Source organism: Accipiter gentilis, chromosome 30, assembly GCF_929443795.1.
Source record: "Accipiter gentilis chromosome 30, bAccGen1.1, whole genome shotgun sequence".
Classification (NCBI taxonomy): Eukaryota; Metazoa; Chordata; class Aves; order Accipitriformes; family Accipitridae; genus Astur; species Astur gentilis.
Window position 1 is genome coordinate 15719886 of NC_064909.1, and position 15993 is coordinate 15735878.

General features: G+C 37.0%; 1 protein-coding gene across 8 annotated transcripts in view; it reads right to left on the reverse strand.

Moving 5' to 3' along the window:
* CDC42BPA (CDC42 binding protein kinase alpha) overlaps window positions 1-15993 on the reverse strand; it is a 191519-nt gene that overhangs the window by 19973 nt on the left and 155553 nt on the right. For all 8 annotated transcript variants that reach the window (XM_049833626.1, XM_049833628.1, XM_049833627.1 and 5 more), the window contains 12 exons: window positions 14852-14971; window positions 14083-14163; window positions 11891-11996; window positions 10994-11130; window positions 10195-10334; window positions 9280-9361; window positions 7883-8099; window positions 7046-7108; window positions 5540-6133; window positions 3603-3700; window positions 1879-1963; window positions 46-169 (listed from right to left, as the gene is read on the reverse strand). In XM_049833626.1, coding sequence (XP_049689583.1) covers window positions 46-169; window positions 1879-1963; window positions 3603-3700; window positions 5540-6133; window positions 7046-7108; window positions 7883-8099; window positions 9280-9361; window positions 10195-10334; window positions 10994-11130; window positions 11891-11996; window positions 14083-14163; window positions 14852-14971 — 1847 coding nt within the window. The remainder of the gene's footprint in view (window positions 1-45; window positions 170-1878; window positions 1964-3602; window positions 3701-5539; window positions 6134-7045; window positions 7109-7882; window positions 8100-9279; window positions 9362-10194; window positions 10335-10993; window positions 11131-11890; window positions 11997-14082; window positions 14164-14851; window positions 14972-15993) is intronic.

The window sequence follows — 15993 nt, forward strand, 5'->3', positions numbered from 1 at the left end:
GGCCTACAGGCATGTACAGAAGACAAGTACATGTTGAATACCGACCTCCTCTGCTGCATCCTCTCCTCCTCTGGTACTCTAAATGAGTAACGGCGCTTGTTGTTGATGTTTCGAACCATTTGCTTCCGGCTGTTATCTGATGTCTCAGGAACTACCAGTTCATCACCCTCTGAAATCAAGATAAATATGATGATCCAGTGGGGTAATTATTAGGTATTCATGGAATCTGAATTCAAAGACATTTTCTTCCTCTGCTCTTGCTAGTGCTGGACACCACCCATTTCCCATCAAACCTGAACAAATACTCCTTGGTTTATGGGTTTTCTTGGCCACTATCTACTCTGTTATATAGCAACAGACTTAACCCTTCTCACACACAAGTTGCCACAACTGTGTTCTCAAAATACCACTGATTAGTTCTTTCAAACAGAACATTTAGGTGGGCAGGAAAGAATCTCGGTCCTCTATCTCAAACTTTCTTTGGCAGCTCTCACTGAAAATCACTAGAACAGTCTTCTGCCAATTGTCTGGAAACTCGATGCAAGATTCTTTTTCATCGATTCCCTGCTCCAAAAAGGCTGTTCCTTTCAAAATGTTTGAACACCGATGTATTTTGGTGCAACTGTGGGAAAAGGGAAGATTTTTTCCACATGTGTACGTCTGGCCAAGGTGTTTTTAATAAAGACATGAAATGTACAGCAGTGATAATCATACAATAGGAGCATTACTTTGAATTAGTGCTGCAACCGCTCTGTCTTGTTTTATATATATGGAGACTAAAGTTACACTTAATAAGCTTGAACATACCCAACACCCACTGTTCACTGCCAAAACAGTTTTTGTATGGAACTGAAATCTCTTCTTTCCTTAACATCAACTGGAGATTTCATGAAGTGTGGAAACTACAAGTAGCTTCAGGAAAACACCTTGCAGACTTTTAAAGACATACACTTGGAGGATACTTTACTGTTTGGCAACCTCTTCTGAAAGACAGTGAAAAGCGTACAGGAGTAAAGCATCAGCCTTACTCACTTCTGATCCTATGCTCTCCATTTTTTTTCTCTTCTGCTCTACTTTTAATGTTCACTCTTTATTAGACTTGAAAATTATTTATACATACTTCCACCATATTGCTCCTCTCCACCGCTGTCATTCCTTTTGTACTAAATTTGCTAGCAATTTAAATAAACACTGAAACAATGCCAACAGCAGTGTATGTTTCTAGAGTGTTTATTTCTACTATTTTCAGAATAGTTAAAAAAAATTATAGCTTTTGATTGTTAAAACAAAGCACATCCCCTCTCCATCTAAGAGGTTAAATGAAAGGTTAAGGAAATTACTCAGGAGCATGCTTATGAAAATGGGCTCTAAAAAGAAAAAAACCAATCAAAAAGACTCACAACAAAAATAGAATTCTGAAGCTAAAACCTTGGCACACAATCGCATGTGACTAATAACAAGTTATCAACATGTAATATTATATTACATTCTGATCCTTGGGAAAGGTTTGTTTAGGTTAAGTATAATATTAATTTTAACGTAGTACTGCCAAGATCACTATTAAAGTTTTTAATTGTGCAGACAGCGTTCTGGCAGGTGATCCCAGATTTGGAGGGAGCATCTAGTCATTCTATTTTTCTATTTCCAGTCTTCATTCAAGTCTTCACTGAATAGTCAAAAGGGAAAAAAAAGTTCAGTAGCTGCCTAGCAGATACCATTGCAATCGTTGTGGAATCTGTAAGCTTTGGCTTTCTCTGAAATTAACAAGCATACATACATTTGAGAGGTCACTTTCTACAATGCACAGATCCAGGCCAAATTAAAATGCTCTTTCTAAACAAAAATTTGCATGATGAAAACTGCCTTCTCTTTACTTACCTGCCATTTTGTTTTTGAAATATATTAATCTAACCGTCTCCAGGCCTAAAAGGTTTAGTGATCCTTCTGTATTCAAGGGTCGTACCTGAAACAAGGAAAATCAGTCTCTGTAAGAGTAATAACTCACATTTACATAGTGCATCTTATTCTGAAAGCTCCAAGGTGCATTATACACTCTATAAAAGGAGCACTGTTATAAAGCCAACCAGGGCGCAGAACAGCATAACTGGCCAGTCCAAAGCCTGCTCCACAGAACTGCAGGCTGCAGGGAGCAGTGTCTCCTACCTCTAGTAATACACACCTGCTCTCAAGAATAACAATTGTGAGTCACTAAAGCTGCAAAGCAGAGTTAAAAACAATTTAGGATTTTAAACTTCTGTTTGGAGAACGAATACAGAGAGAGTTGCTTAAAATTCCACTTAAAGACATAGGCTTAACACCATTCCTCCAAGCATTTAAATAAACAGTTCTGTTAGAAGTCTACTTCATATAACAATTCAATTTTGTCTGTTAGATGCACAAAGCAATAAGCAGTGCTTTATTTTCTGTTAGTATCATGTCACAATTACACTTTGCAACTTGGTAAGACTATATACAGGTTGCTAAAACCTACTGGTATTTGTGATTTCCAACTTCAAAATGAAAGAAGCGCTCCACTCTACTGAGTCTGCAAATTGTGTTAGAAACAAAGTCTTCACAATAAATTGCCATTTTTGAGTCTCCTAGATATAGCAGTTCTTGTTTGTTTAAAGTAGCTTCACTTATTACATGGGCAGTCTTGAGCCAGATATTAATCAAAGTACTAAATCACATCCTGCTGGGTAGGAAAAAAATGCTCCAACTGCTTCATAACTCAAAGTTTGGACATCAGAAAGAGTAGAGGAAATCTCCTCTAAAAGGCCAGATTCTTCTTCTCTCCTTAAGATGGTTAATAGCTGAGCACCTTGATCTTTGCATTATTTATCCTCACAGCGTTGCCATAATATCCTGGTCTGCATCTGACATGGGAAATTGATAGGTAGAGAGACTGAATGACTAACACAAGACCTCAAGGGCAATTTCTTGTGTTCTAAGTTATTGGGATGCCAGTAAAGGAATTATGTTGACACTAATACAAAGTTGAAGTCAGTCTAAACTATGGGAAGAAAAACACTTCTCTTTTTTCTTTCCAAATACAGCTGAGCAAACACCTCCTAAATACCAAGGAAGTGTCAGTTTTCAAAAACTTCGTCCTTTTGATAAGTGATCTAAACCTGACATCTCCCTGGTTTTAATATTTGTACTGGTTGAACCAAAATGTTCTAATGCTACCTGTCTACAATGTTCTCAAGCAGCAGAAGATAGATTTTTGAAGGCCACTTTAGTTATCTTAACATGCACTTCTTCTGGCAATAACATAGATGCAGTCAGTCCCAATGAAGCCATCTGCAATTAATACGAAGAAACTGCTCTCTACAATAATATCAGTAAGTCCAATATATTCATATGCTCCACATTGACCATTCATCTAAAACAGTGAAACCACATGCAAAACACATTTTGTATCTTATATTTCAAACAAAAAAACCTAGTTTCTTTGCAGTAGCTCTTCTTTCAGTTCAATTACGTTTAAACAAGCAGTTTTAAGGATGGCTTCTAATGTGCTTAAAAACCCCGGTATGACTGTAGCAAAGCAATATTGAGTCTAGACATATTCTTTAACTTATACGGAACCAGCAAGTTACCTTTTTGAGAGGAATAGTCTGAATCCACTCCATGGAGTTCACGTCGAAGATATCAATTGCATTTTCACTGTACACAGAGAGGTATGGTGCATTGTAACCTGAGAGGGAATGATTAGGTATAGTGTCATGTGCTTTTAGACAGGGCTCAAAATATACAATTTCTTATGGTTTAACCGTATTTATTTAAACCAGCAACACCAAAAAAAACCTTAAAACCTCCACAACTTTTCTTTTAACTTTGCAGAACCAAACTGCTTTTTGAACTACAAGGGATTACAGTTTACTCTGCCAAACACTGATGTGGTTCAAAGTTTTTTTTCTTCTAAAAGCCCTATTTTTAAGAGCTCGTATTTTGTAAATGATGTGGTAGGAAAATATATTGTTGTTATTTAATAACTATCATTTGAATGAATTGAGTCTTTGGACTATGCACTAAATGAACATCAGTTAGAACTAAGCACCATGACACAGTCATAAAAATCTTCATGTTTCCTTCTAGCTTTAATTCTCTCTTCTTATTTTCTGGATTGTAAAGAGAATTCTTGTGCTACTTATCTGGCACATTTCCCCAGGATGAAATTTGTTCCACTGGGACCACTTCTAAAGGAGAATTCATTATTTCCATGTTGGCAACAAGACTGCCATGGTCTGCCAAGACTAACAAGAGCATCCAATTTGTGTTTAAATGTAACAGTTTTTGCTATAAAATATACCTCCATTCTGAATTGGAATAACATCAAGTCACTTCATTTAAGGCAATCAAAAAACTTTCCCAAATATCAATGACCAGTATAGATGAACTACACGTAAAAATACCTGGTTTTCAATCTATCACAAAATCTTTTATTTTGATTCACGCATTCTTTGAGTCCACTCTAATAATCACACTCTTCCTGGAAAACCAGAAGTGACATATAGCCTGTTAAAGTTGCTCCTTCCACATTCAGAAGGGGCTTCAATCAAACAAGGTGAAACAATCCTTTCCTCTGCAGTGTGGCTGTACTGCTGTCACAGTGGGGTAAGAAGGCAGCCTATTTTAAAAATCAACATAAGACTGGGCTCATTCACAGATACTCTGAGGACAAATTTGGCTAATCCTTATCTGCATTCAGAAAGACATTAAAAAGACGACAGGCATTGCAAGTTGTTTTTTTTTTTCCTCCAACTGTCACAAAGATAAAGCCACAGCTTTGAAAAAATGTGCAATAAATGTTTTAGCAGTTCTTGCTGGAAATGGAAATCTTGAAAAATTACAGTATTTTTCCCTTAAGGTTATGAAACGTATTTTCTATACCGCCTGCCATATTTTGGAAGGGAAGAGGGAGACAGAGGGGGGAAAACTTAAAAACTGATTTTTTAAAAAAGCAAAGAGAGGAGATAAATGAAAATAGTGTCAACAAAAACTGCTGAGGAAGAGAGAAAGAAGGAGTAAGGAAAGAAAAGAAAAAACTCAGTAAGTAGGAAGAAACATCATTGGAGAAAAGCAAGTCAAACTACCAAATCCTGATGACTCTGAACATCAAGAAAGCTTGAACCACAATGGTGAGCCAAAGTACAATCAAATTTTAAGACTTTAAGTAACAAGTATCAGTGGTAGCAAATGCATAAAGATCCCATTAGCCTCTGGAGGACCTGAGGTTTTTGGCCATTTTAGAGATCAGGCCATGTGCTTAGAAACTGGGACACTGGAGTTACAAATCCTGACCTTTGATTCCTCTTTGTATTACAGCAGTATAGGTCAGTTACAGAGTTGTCGAAACTAGCATAAAAGATCAGGATTAAACCCTCTGACTAGATTAAAAATGCTGACAGAAGCTGAGAGCATTCATTTACCCGTCAGGTAATTATCCTTGAACTTCACTTTCTGTGGATATTAATACAAGCAGTGATCACTTCCATGTATAATAGCAAGTACACGGACACACAAGGCAACTTACAGCAAGAAGATGGAGTTGCAGGCCACATCAGTTCTTGTTGTCTAGATCTTCGGCCCTGGCAGTCAACGTAAACCCCTACGCTGCTAAAACACAGCAGGTATTCTTTATTTGAGATTTCGACCGCACAGATGGCATCAGTTGGCTGCTGTGAGATAAATGATAGTGTGTGGTCATCTGGATGGAGCAGACTGTATGGGCTGCCTTCTCCGTGAAGGGGATATTTTAAGAAACCTGACTGGTAGCCCACACAAAGACGGTCACTGAAGATTGACATCCACTGGACGTTTCCCTGGACTTGGATCTCCTTGATCTTTTTGTGACGTGTCTTACTCTGATTCAGTTCGTAACAGAGGACCTGCCTTTTCATAGCCACACAGAGGCAGGTAAGAGCTCCGTGGCGCACATGTCCAGAAACTATTGACTGACAGCCTTTTGTCTCTGCCAGCTTATAAAACTCAGTCTCCCTTCCATCCAGGGCAGCCATAGGGAAAAGCCGTACATGACGGTTTCTTCCTGAGATTACTGCAATGAGCTGTTCATTTGGGATAAGCTCAATCTGATGAACCTTCTTATTGTCACCAACACGGATAATCTCTAAAAAAAGCCAAAACAAAACCCCCCAAATCCAAGTAAATAACGTTGAAGTGTGAATTGATTGTAACATAGGTATTTGTAAAGATAAACTAAGAAGGAAACACAAGAAATCCCCTTTACTGCTTTCCTGCAATATTAAGAAGTACCGAATCAAAACCTGTATTTTAGTAATACCAGATGTAGCAATGCTGGGTAGACCTTTGGCTTTTCCTCATCAGAGGAAGGGAAGAGCAGATCTGAAGCAGTAACAACTACAGTATTATTTCAGTATTAATTTCAAAACCAGTTTATAGCCACAAAACTACCGAATAAAGGAAATCCCTCAGAGAACTGAAATATACAATTAAACATGTTGCTTGTTGAATTGTCTTGGGCATCTATCGTTACATCTCTTTACAATACCGAACATAAGTTTTCATTTCCAATACCAAGGAGGAAGTTACAGAAAGGATCAAGCCAGGCTCCTTACTGAGGGGCACAGCAGGAGAAGAGGAGACAACAGTCACGAATTGAAATGAGGGAGGTTCCTACTGGATATACAAAGAAAATGTTTCATTGTGAGAATAATCTGCAACAGGCAGCCCAGATTGATTGTGGAATCTCTGTCCTTGGGGATTTCAAGACCCGACTGGACAAAGTCTTGAGTAACCTGGTCTGAATTCAGTATTGAGCCTGCTTCAAACGAGGGAAGAAAACCTTCAACTGCATTGCAGATACTGGAAAGGATACCCAAACCAGAAAGCACAGAAAACACCTTCTTGATTATCAGCTCTCACATGGCCTTGTCCAGTTGATAATATAGTAAATTGAGAAAAATGAAACCAGAAATTATTGTAAGAGAAAAAAAGGTTACAAAGTCACTTTCTGATTATTTACTATTAGGGAAATTATTAGCAGTTTCTAATCTCTTACCATCTTTGGTGACATGCACTACAAATAGCCCTTCTTCATTCCCCAGAGCTATTCTTTCATGGTCTATGATATTAAGGGGGGGGGGGAGAGAAAAAAAAAAGATCGTTATTTTTCTTTGGAAATTCTTCTTCAACAATAGTGATAATTCTGATTAACAGAGACAGTTTTTTAACATCTTGAAATAAACAAATACAAAGCCAAACCCAACACATTCATGTAACAAAAAACTATTAGTAACCTCTCAATCTTTCAAATTTCTGAAAAAATAAGTCTTTTCCCATTTCTCCTGTTACTAGAAGTAACAGCAAGAAATGTCATTTTTAACAAACCATTCAGAGCACTTAAGAGTACTACCAACTTTGCAATAACTGTAGTATCATATTTAAATACTGAGAGTTTAACAAATTGTATACAATAGCATTTAAAATGACCAATTCATTCTCTGCTTTTACATTTTCTCTCTGGTCCCACAAGCAGATTTAGTAAAGTCAGTGATTTACGTCTATTCTATAGTGCTAATTTTGCCCAGTTAAGGAATTATGTTTAAAAAACTAACAAAAGAGTAATGTCCAATTCTCAGTCGAAATTATTCATAATGAGTATGTGAGAACAGGGGGAATATTCCTAAGATCTGACAAAATACTGGGTAGTGAATTGCACTTCTCTCTTAAACCCCTACACACTCCCATATGGGATAAAAACACTGCATATTACTTTCTATTCAGTAGATAATGCCATTTAACTTGGTTTTTTGTTGGTTTTTTTTTTTTTTTCAAAAAAAAGTGTGCTTTTAGCATACTTATTTTCCTTAGAGCTTATTTCTTATTCATTTCATACCTATGATTGCTGCTGACTGTGTTGTTTTGATGAGGGGTAAGGTGCTGTCATAAGCTTCTTTGGGAACATAGACTGAGCGGTCTTTGAGTTTGTTCTTCTTCAAGATCCTATGCAATTCATTCAGTACTCCTACCCACTTGCTTTTTTCATTCTCACCGTCTGCTAGAATCAGGATTGAACACTTATTACTGGATGCAGAGAGCTGGGAAGCTGTAACCTGGAAAATTTTAAAAATTATATTTTAAGTCATAAGTGATAAAAAATTTCATCATGATCATTTTTACAAGGGTATCAGATGCCTCCAAGTGCCTTTTTAACTAGCTGTCTGAACTAAGAATGCAAAAATTTAGCCTTGGTTAATAGAAAACACCCTATCTCAATCAAGAACCCACAGCAGAAAACCTGTAGGTATGAATAACTCAACAAAGAACAGAGAAAACTTTTGCCTTATTCTAAATGCATTTGTATTTATTCTGTAATTCAGAAATGTCTGCCCTAAATAGGGTAGTCAATTGTTTCTCACAGCATTTTTATAATGAAAAGCACTTCTTACAAAGTATTCTGTAATTTTTTTTTACACCAATAGTGTTCATTAATAATTTAATGTGATAGGAATGGTCTTTATGGAAGAACTATCTATGATCCTTTTCATGTATTTGGTACAGCTACTATAGATAAAAATGAAAGCCCCTTTTGTAGGTTTATCTCCTCTCAGCACGCAGAGTGATGAACAGTCTGAAAGCCAGAAAAACAAGGAGTGAAATACAATGGTAGAGTAAAGAAATGATAGGGCAATTAGTAAGATGCCAAAGATATTTCATTGAGGTCAAAGCTTCAATAGAATATAGAGTAAAATTAAGAAGAATATTAGAAAAAGCCAGTGATGGCAAAATCCTAATACCAGATGCTAGACATAAATTTTGATGAGCATTTTAGACTACAGTTCTATACTGACTACCTGATGAATGGGAGTTTTCAGAGATCCAATGCATCTATACAAAGAAAATGCATAAAGTAACAGCTTCAGGAGAAACACAAGAAATTAAATTGAGAAGCAGAAGGCAACTTTAGGAAATGAAAATATAGAAGGTCATGAAGAACAGAAGAACTCCAAATGACTAACAGGCAGTTGAGAAAAGTATGTCTTGTAGAAGGTTAAAAAAATAAAACCCACATAAAGGGGAGATTAGAGCTTGTCTAAATGTACCAGTGCTATTTTTACCACGAAAATGATATATGTACAGATCCTTATGCATTGCTGCTGCTGCCATGGATACCACACGGCCAGAACTTGCAAAGGAAATAAAACACTAGCAAGCTGTCAGTGACTGCACACTGTACATCACACTGTGAAACCCTGTACTTCTGGGTTACTAGGTTCAAGATGTAATACTTACCCTAAAGATACAGGGGATATCTTTCCGATTTGCATGGATGACATCTGAGGCCAAGACAGAACTCACTGAGAATTCTTCATCCCTTATGGAGACCACAAACATAATTGGAAAAGAGTTAAAGAGTAAAAGCTGTATGTTTGTTTTTTACTTGTATTTCCATAGTACCAATAGCTTTGTTTTGTGAAGAACACAACAAGACAGTACTGAGATCTAATTTTTAAAATTGCCCTTTCCTCTTTATCTGCAGATGCAACTCAGAAATGCAATGTTGCATAATTAATTCCTGGTATATGTTGATAGACATAAATCTATTCAGAGTATCTGGTTTTTCGTCTGTTTAAATTAAAACCTTTTTTAAAAAAATGAAAATATTCACACTTAAATAAGCCTGGACCAAGAACACCTCTCCAACTCTTTCATAAAAGTCCAAACTCACTAGAAGCTATAAGCTACAGCTGTTTGAGACTTCCTGGATAAACTAACCTAGTTCAGAGATGACCTTTACTTAGTTGGTATGTTAAATGTTCTCAGCCTTCAGTGAAGTTGGTAGTATTTCATTAATACTGAAAACAGTGGGAACAAACTATTCAGCCCTTCTGAATCAAAAATGGTATTCGTTTTATCCTATAACAAAGTCTTATCTGTCTTTAAAAACTCTATTAAATCCCAAAAGAATGTATTTTTCTTTATTAATTCCAGGCCTTCTACACAGCTGAAGAGATGCATTTTGGCACATGATGCAGTAATTGAAGTTTAAACTGCCACACTGCAAAAACTGCTTTTTTCCAGAAAATTAAAGGCTCCCAACATGAACTACAGCGTTTCATAAAAGCTTACTGATTTCACAACAAAGAAAAGCAGAAAAAACCCTCCCAGTGCCTCTGAAAAGCTCCCACTCAGCACCAAACAGCTTACCTCATGTCTATGACCTGACTCACTATCACGCTGGGCTGGGATGCTTTTCCTTCTGCTACATCATATAGGAACAGTTTAAAATCACAGATCACTGCCAGTGCTCTCTGCCAACCTTTCTTTACTCCAGCTGGTTTTGGTACCTGTATCAAAATAAATTCTGATTAACTCTCTGTAAGTTTGCATGCAATCAAAAATCAGACAGACAGTACAAAAATCTATTCTCTCATCTAGGCTGACAAGCTTTTATTCAGTGATAATGTTAAGCAACATAAGCAATAGCACAGGTGCAGTAACAACAAACACAGACACCACAACACATTATTTAAAAAATTCATAGCACCACAGATTCTTTCTTCTTATTTCACAGACTCATGCAAAGCTATATTAACAAATACAGAGAAAGAAACCCATCTCTAGTTGGTCAACAGGAGTATGGCCAAAACTATGTAATTCTTTTAGCATTTATGTACCACATTTAGTATCCACACCAATGACCCTGGACAGTACTAGCATCAACAGAAAGACTCAAAAACTCACAGGCCCTGGAAGATGATCTGATCTCTAGAGATGGACTATTCAAGACCAATTCAGAGCACAAAGGCTGACAGAGATGGAGAGAGAATTACTGTTGAAAATGCTAAGCGTTGCTTTGTGAAAATTTAGGTCTTGGCTTCCAAATTGTTACCTTAAAGTATAATTGAATCCATCCCCCCCGATGCCCCAATTAAGAGTTTAATTCCAGCTCTGGAATACAACAGATTTAATATAAGTGTCCCAAATGCAGCTACCTGATACTTACTCGGACATGTCCTTCATAAGCTGTTCCTATGCCTTTCTGCGGATCTATTCCCAAAGGTCCCTTAGTCTGTTCGGGAGGGATTGGACATACTGCAGGAGCCTTGTCTGCACAGGTCACGTGGCAAGAGAATCCACATACTTGCGAGGAGGAGAAGAAACAAAAAGATTTTATGGTTATTTGCAGTGCAAAAGCTATGATAATGATGATGACATTTATAAAGGAATCCTCTCTTCTTTTGACCAACAACTCTATAGCTTCACTGAACTTTGCCACACTGAGACAGACATGTAAGTCTATGCACAGCAGCAGTTCATGCTTTTATCTGCTCTAAATTCCAATTTTCTCATTTTCAGAGGTGTATGAATACGTAGTCTGGTTTCATCGAGGTGAGAAAGAGCCTAATCAGAAGCTCATACTGATATAATCTTTTATGATTTCCTCTAGGCCCAACTCTACTAGTAAACAAAAAGCTGGAAGCTCCTCTAAACGATGAGTGTCATTCTGTGCACGTACAAACATAGAATAAATTAGTCCTGGAAAGAAGCAAAATTGGTACTGAATGGCAAAGCTGTCTTAACATTTTGCCCTGACTCAGAAAGCAAAGCTGCTGTCAGCATACTTGACAGGTGACTGTGGCCCCTTACCGCTATTTTAAGTAAACTGAACTAAGCTCTTCTACCACCAACTGGAATAAGTATGTCCCCAGATAACTAGGTGATCTGTTATGTAACATGTTCAAAGTGTTTGGCTTCTACTGTTAAAAGAGTGAAACATGAGAATATATTCTGTTATTCATAATACAGAGAAGACTCCTGCATTATCACACTTCAACTTTTACTGTGCAATTTGCATCTCTAAGAACTTCAGTTCACACTTCCTGCTTTCACAAGTGCTTACCTTCACAAGTACAGCCCTGTCGTATTAAACCAACCATCAGAGATGTGCATTGATTGCATTTTGTTGGTGTATTAAATGATTTCACTACAAACTGGTGGGCTTTAGGCTGTGAAACAAGCAGACAAGGATGTTAATACCTGTAACACTTCTGAAGAACAGTTATTTTCTTCACAGACATAAGAGTGCATAGGTGCATTTTAAAAGGTAGCTTATTTGTGTTTGCTGAAATGAGATCTGAGCTCCGAACACATGGGCTGAAAAAAATTCCTTATCAGTGCTCATTATTGATAATTTAAACCATCCTCTGTAAACGAAACCACAGAAACTGGACCTTGTCTCAGCACAAGAGTTTGCTTCCATTGCAGATAGGAGAGTTGCCAAAATTATTCCATTACACTCTAGAAGTTGAATGCGTGTATCTGCTTGCTGGGCACCTAGAGGCCAGCCAAGGTCAACCCTCCACAGTATTTTCTAAGCTGCAAATTCAATGGTCCTCTGTAAGGCGTACTGCCTTAGTTCAAAGAAAAATACCAGACTTTTTCAAAATTCTAATTTTTATGCCAGAAAGCATGACAAGGTTCAGTTTTACAGTGTAAGGCACAGGCAATTTCAGAACAAACACCCAATTTAAAAGCAAGAGTATAGATGAAGCTGATTTTGAAAGGGCTTCTGCTCTTGTTAGTTCTTGGGAACACAGACTACATGAGTAAGTGTTTTAATTCTCTCTCTCCCCTCAAGGATGGCAGTGCTGATACTATGATATCAAGGCTAAATGACTACGTAGCATGGTAGTATGATTCATAAAAGGCCTTATATAAAATCCAGAAAGCTGCTTTGCTTTTCTAAAAAAACCTCCCAGCAAAGTAACAACTGGTAGGTGGAGAAAGGATACAGCACAGGGTGAACGCAAAAGCTGTCCAAACAACCTGGATAATATACATGATCTGAAATAAGACAATTTTGCAGGCTACTTTAATGAGTAGGTATACTAAAATTTTACTCACTTTTCTGTTTTTCACAGCATAAGATATCACAGCTAAGCGCTCAAACTTATCTATATTTAATGACAGTTTTACTGTTAGAATGGAAGCTTTCTGTCTACAGATGGATGTCTTGTTTTGAAATTCGCGGGGAAACAATACATAGCATTAAAAACTGATGCATTCATAAAGTAAGAATGTTCTTCAGGGAACATAATAAATTACAAAGCTAATCATTACTTACTGAGCAAAATATTTGCAAAAATGAAATTATGTGCACAGCATTTCACATGATTCCAAGTGCACTTACAGTATTTTTTTAATTGATCTACCAAGATGTTGCCAATAGAACACTGTCTGCTCAAACTTTCTAGCTTCCCTTTACACAAATGAAGTCTTCTGCTATTTTGCAGTTTATCAAAGCAGAGAAACAGATCTATTAGAAAGACTTACTTCATTGATTAGTTGCAGAAAACCTGTCATTTTTTTAAATATACAGAAGATTCCTAAGCCATCGAGGCACTTCTGAAACCTTTATGAGAAAATTTTTCCTTTAATAGCTTGTATCTCATTCCTCATTTGCTTGAATATACACAATTCACTGTGAAATAGCATACACTGACTGGCTTATTTGGCCAACAGCAAAATAATTTCAACAACTGATATAAAATCAATATTTATGCAAGTAAAAGGCCAGAAGACAGAAAAACTGGAATTCCTTCTCCCAGCCCAGTGCTGCAGTGCTGGCTACAGTGCTCACTCTACACTGCTTACAGAAAATGCAAATCTATAGTTTCATGTTAGGCTTACTGCTAATCCGAGACTGGCCCACAGTGACATCAGTTTTATTGTATGCAGAGCATAGAGGCAGGTTGGTGAGACATATGCCAGAAAACACTCTCTTTCTAGGAAGTCTCTTTTCCTTTCTTCATGTTCTGGTTCATTTATCTCTTTCTAATGCCCAAACTATTGTTTTTCCTATAATCAAATGTCTGTGTGCTGCTACAGTGGAATGCCTAGTACAACTTGTCACACCACATAATGTAAGAATGAGGGGTTTTCAATTTTAGAAAGCAAGCAGCTTTCATATAAACAACCCTTCTAGGCAGTTCTGGTAAGATTATTGTGATAAACAGTTCTCCTGAAGCTGTTGCCCAAGAGTGATATTCTTCCCCCTTACTATATATAAAGTGTGAATACTTGACTTAATACCTTTGGTGCAGAGAGTCCCGATCCAATATATGCTGTCCTCATGGTTGGTGTGTGAATTGAACGGGGATGATGATCTGTAACCTGAACATAGTCCCCAAAGGGTCAATAAGACATCAAATGCACACTATCAAAGACAGCATGAATAAAGAAAGAGACTACAATGTCCCACCCACCCCGTCCCCAAACATACAAGCAATAAAATCAAACTGATTAACATAGGACTCAGAAAACCAAATCATTTCTCAGCAAAATGATGTGTAAGATTAATGTCCCAAATCTCAAAAATAACTTTGTATTATCTTAAAAATCTGACTGAATCTTTTCTAATGTAAAATAATCAGAGAGTTAATTTTTTTAACAGGGAAAGGGGATACATTGTTGTAGTTGCAGAGTCTGGCTAATATTTCGTATTCACAAAACTTTCAGCAGGACTCCAAAGTGTGCTCTTATAAACTATAGTATAACATTAACTTTGTGCCAACATTTCTTAAATATTCATGACTGATGATACGTTATGTGAGAGACTGTATCTAATAATTGATTCAACATAGTTCCCATCCCTAATCAATTAACCATATGTGAAAGGAAATGCAACATTCCCCAAAATACAGTTCAGCCTTAGTGCAGAAGGCTGTTACAAGGTCCTAAATAGTCTTGCTGCAGAGGAGTGAGCTTCATTCTAAACAAAAGGACTTGCAATAGCAGTTTTTATACGAGTGAAGCTGTTACTCCTAAAAAAAAGGACAAAAATTTGTCAACGCTTAAGTACCTCAATTGGTTCGATCTCACTAGCTGTAGAAGGAGACCTTGATCTTGAATGGAGGTGAGACTTGCTATCTTCATCCCGTGATGGAGTATTAGACAATGTAAAATTCTCAACTGAATCAATCTAGGAGAACAATTCAAGGGGGGGGGGGGGGGGGGGGGGGGGGGGGAAGAAACAACCGAAAAAATAAATCAAAGACATCATTAAAAAAGAATTCTCAACTCTTACCAAAATAAGATCTGGGAGCAGTAGAATTCCTAAGAGAACTGAGTGGATAAAAATTTGGTTTCAAGCAACTTCCTAATTAAAGTACAAAAATGCAATGAAAATTATTGAATATCAACACGCCATGGCTTCTGCTGAAAGGTGAGCACATGCATAAGAAAGAGCTACTAGTTCAGGGGCCTGATAAACACTTTAAGAGACTTGTCATTCAGCATTTTTAAAGGGTAAATATTTTCTAAACACTACTGTGTTTTGTCCACTGGTAGTAGAGATTTGTTAGAAGTGAATTCCTACATAGCCCATGTAAATAACTGCAAACATATTTAGGAGAAAATAAGGAGAAAAGGCAGAGCAAACAACGTATTTCCTGAGGTTAGTGTTGATTATATTCAGAGAGGATTGAGCATTTTTTTGTACCCCATTTGAACTACAAAAACATCCTTACCAGGAATACAGTTTCTTCAGGGGAATATTTTCCTAGTCCTTGATATACAATGAAGCTAAGCCCAACACAGAACTACACTGAGCAACAAGGCATATAGGTACAATCAGGTATCTTGGATAACAAGTCATCTTTTCTCAGTGCAACTGAAAAATCAAAGAATGCAGGATTCTTCCTTGAAAACAAGACATCTCCACATCAAATTCTGTGTGAATTTATATTTTTTTAAAACAAATTATAGCAAAATGAGGATGCTTTTCTCCACTAATAATAAAACTAAAAGCTGGAGGCCTACAGAAGGCTCCACTGCATGCCTTGGCTTTTCCCATTGCTAAGGATTTGGCTAGCTTGCACACAAACTAAAATATGCAGCAACGTCTACAGAGACCATTTGAACATTCCAGTGTTTATCTCATTTGCCATTGACATCATACCAAGAATTCCACAAACTTTACTGCTTTTTGGGAATAAAATATAT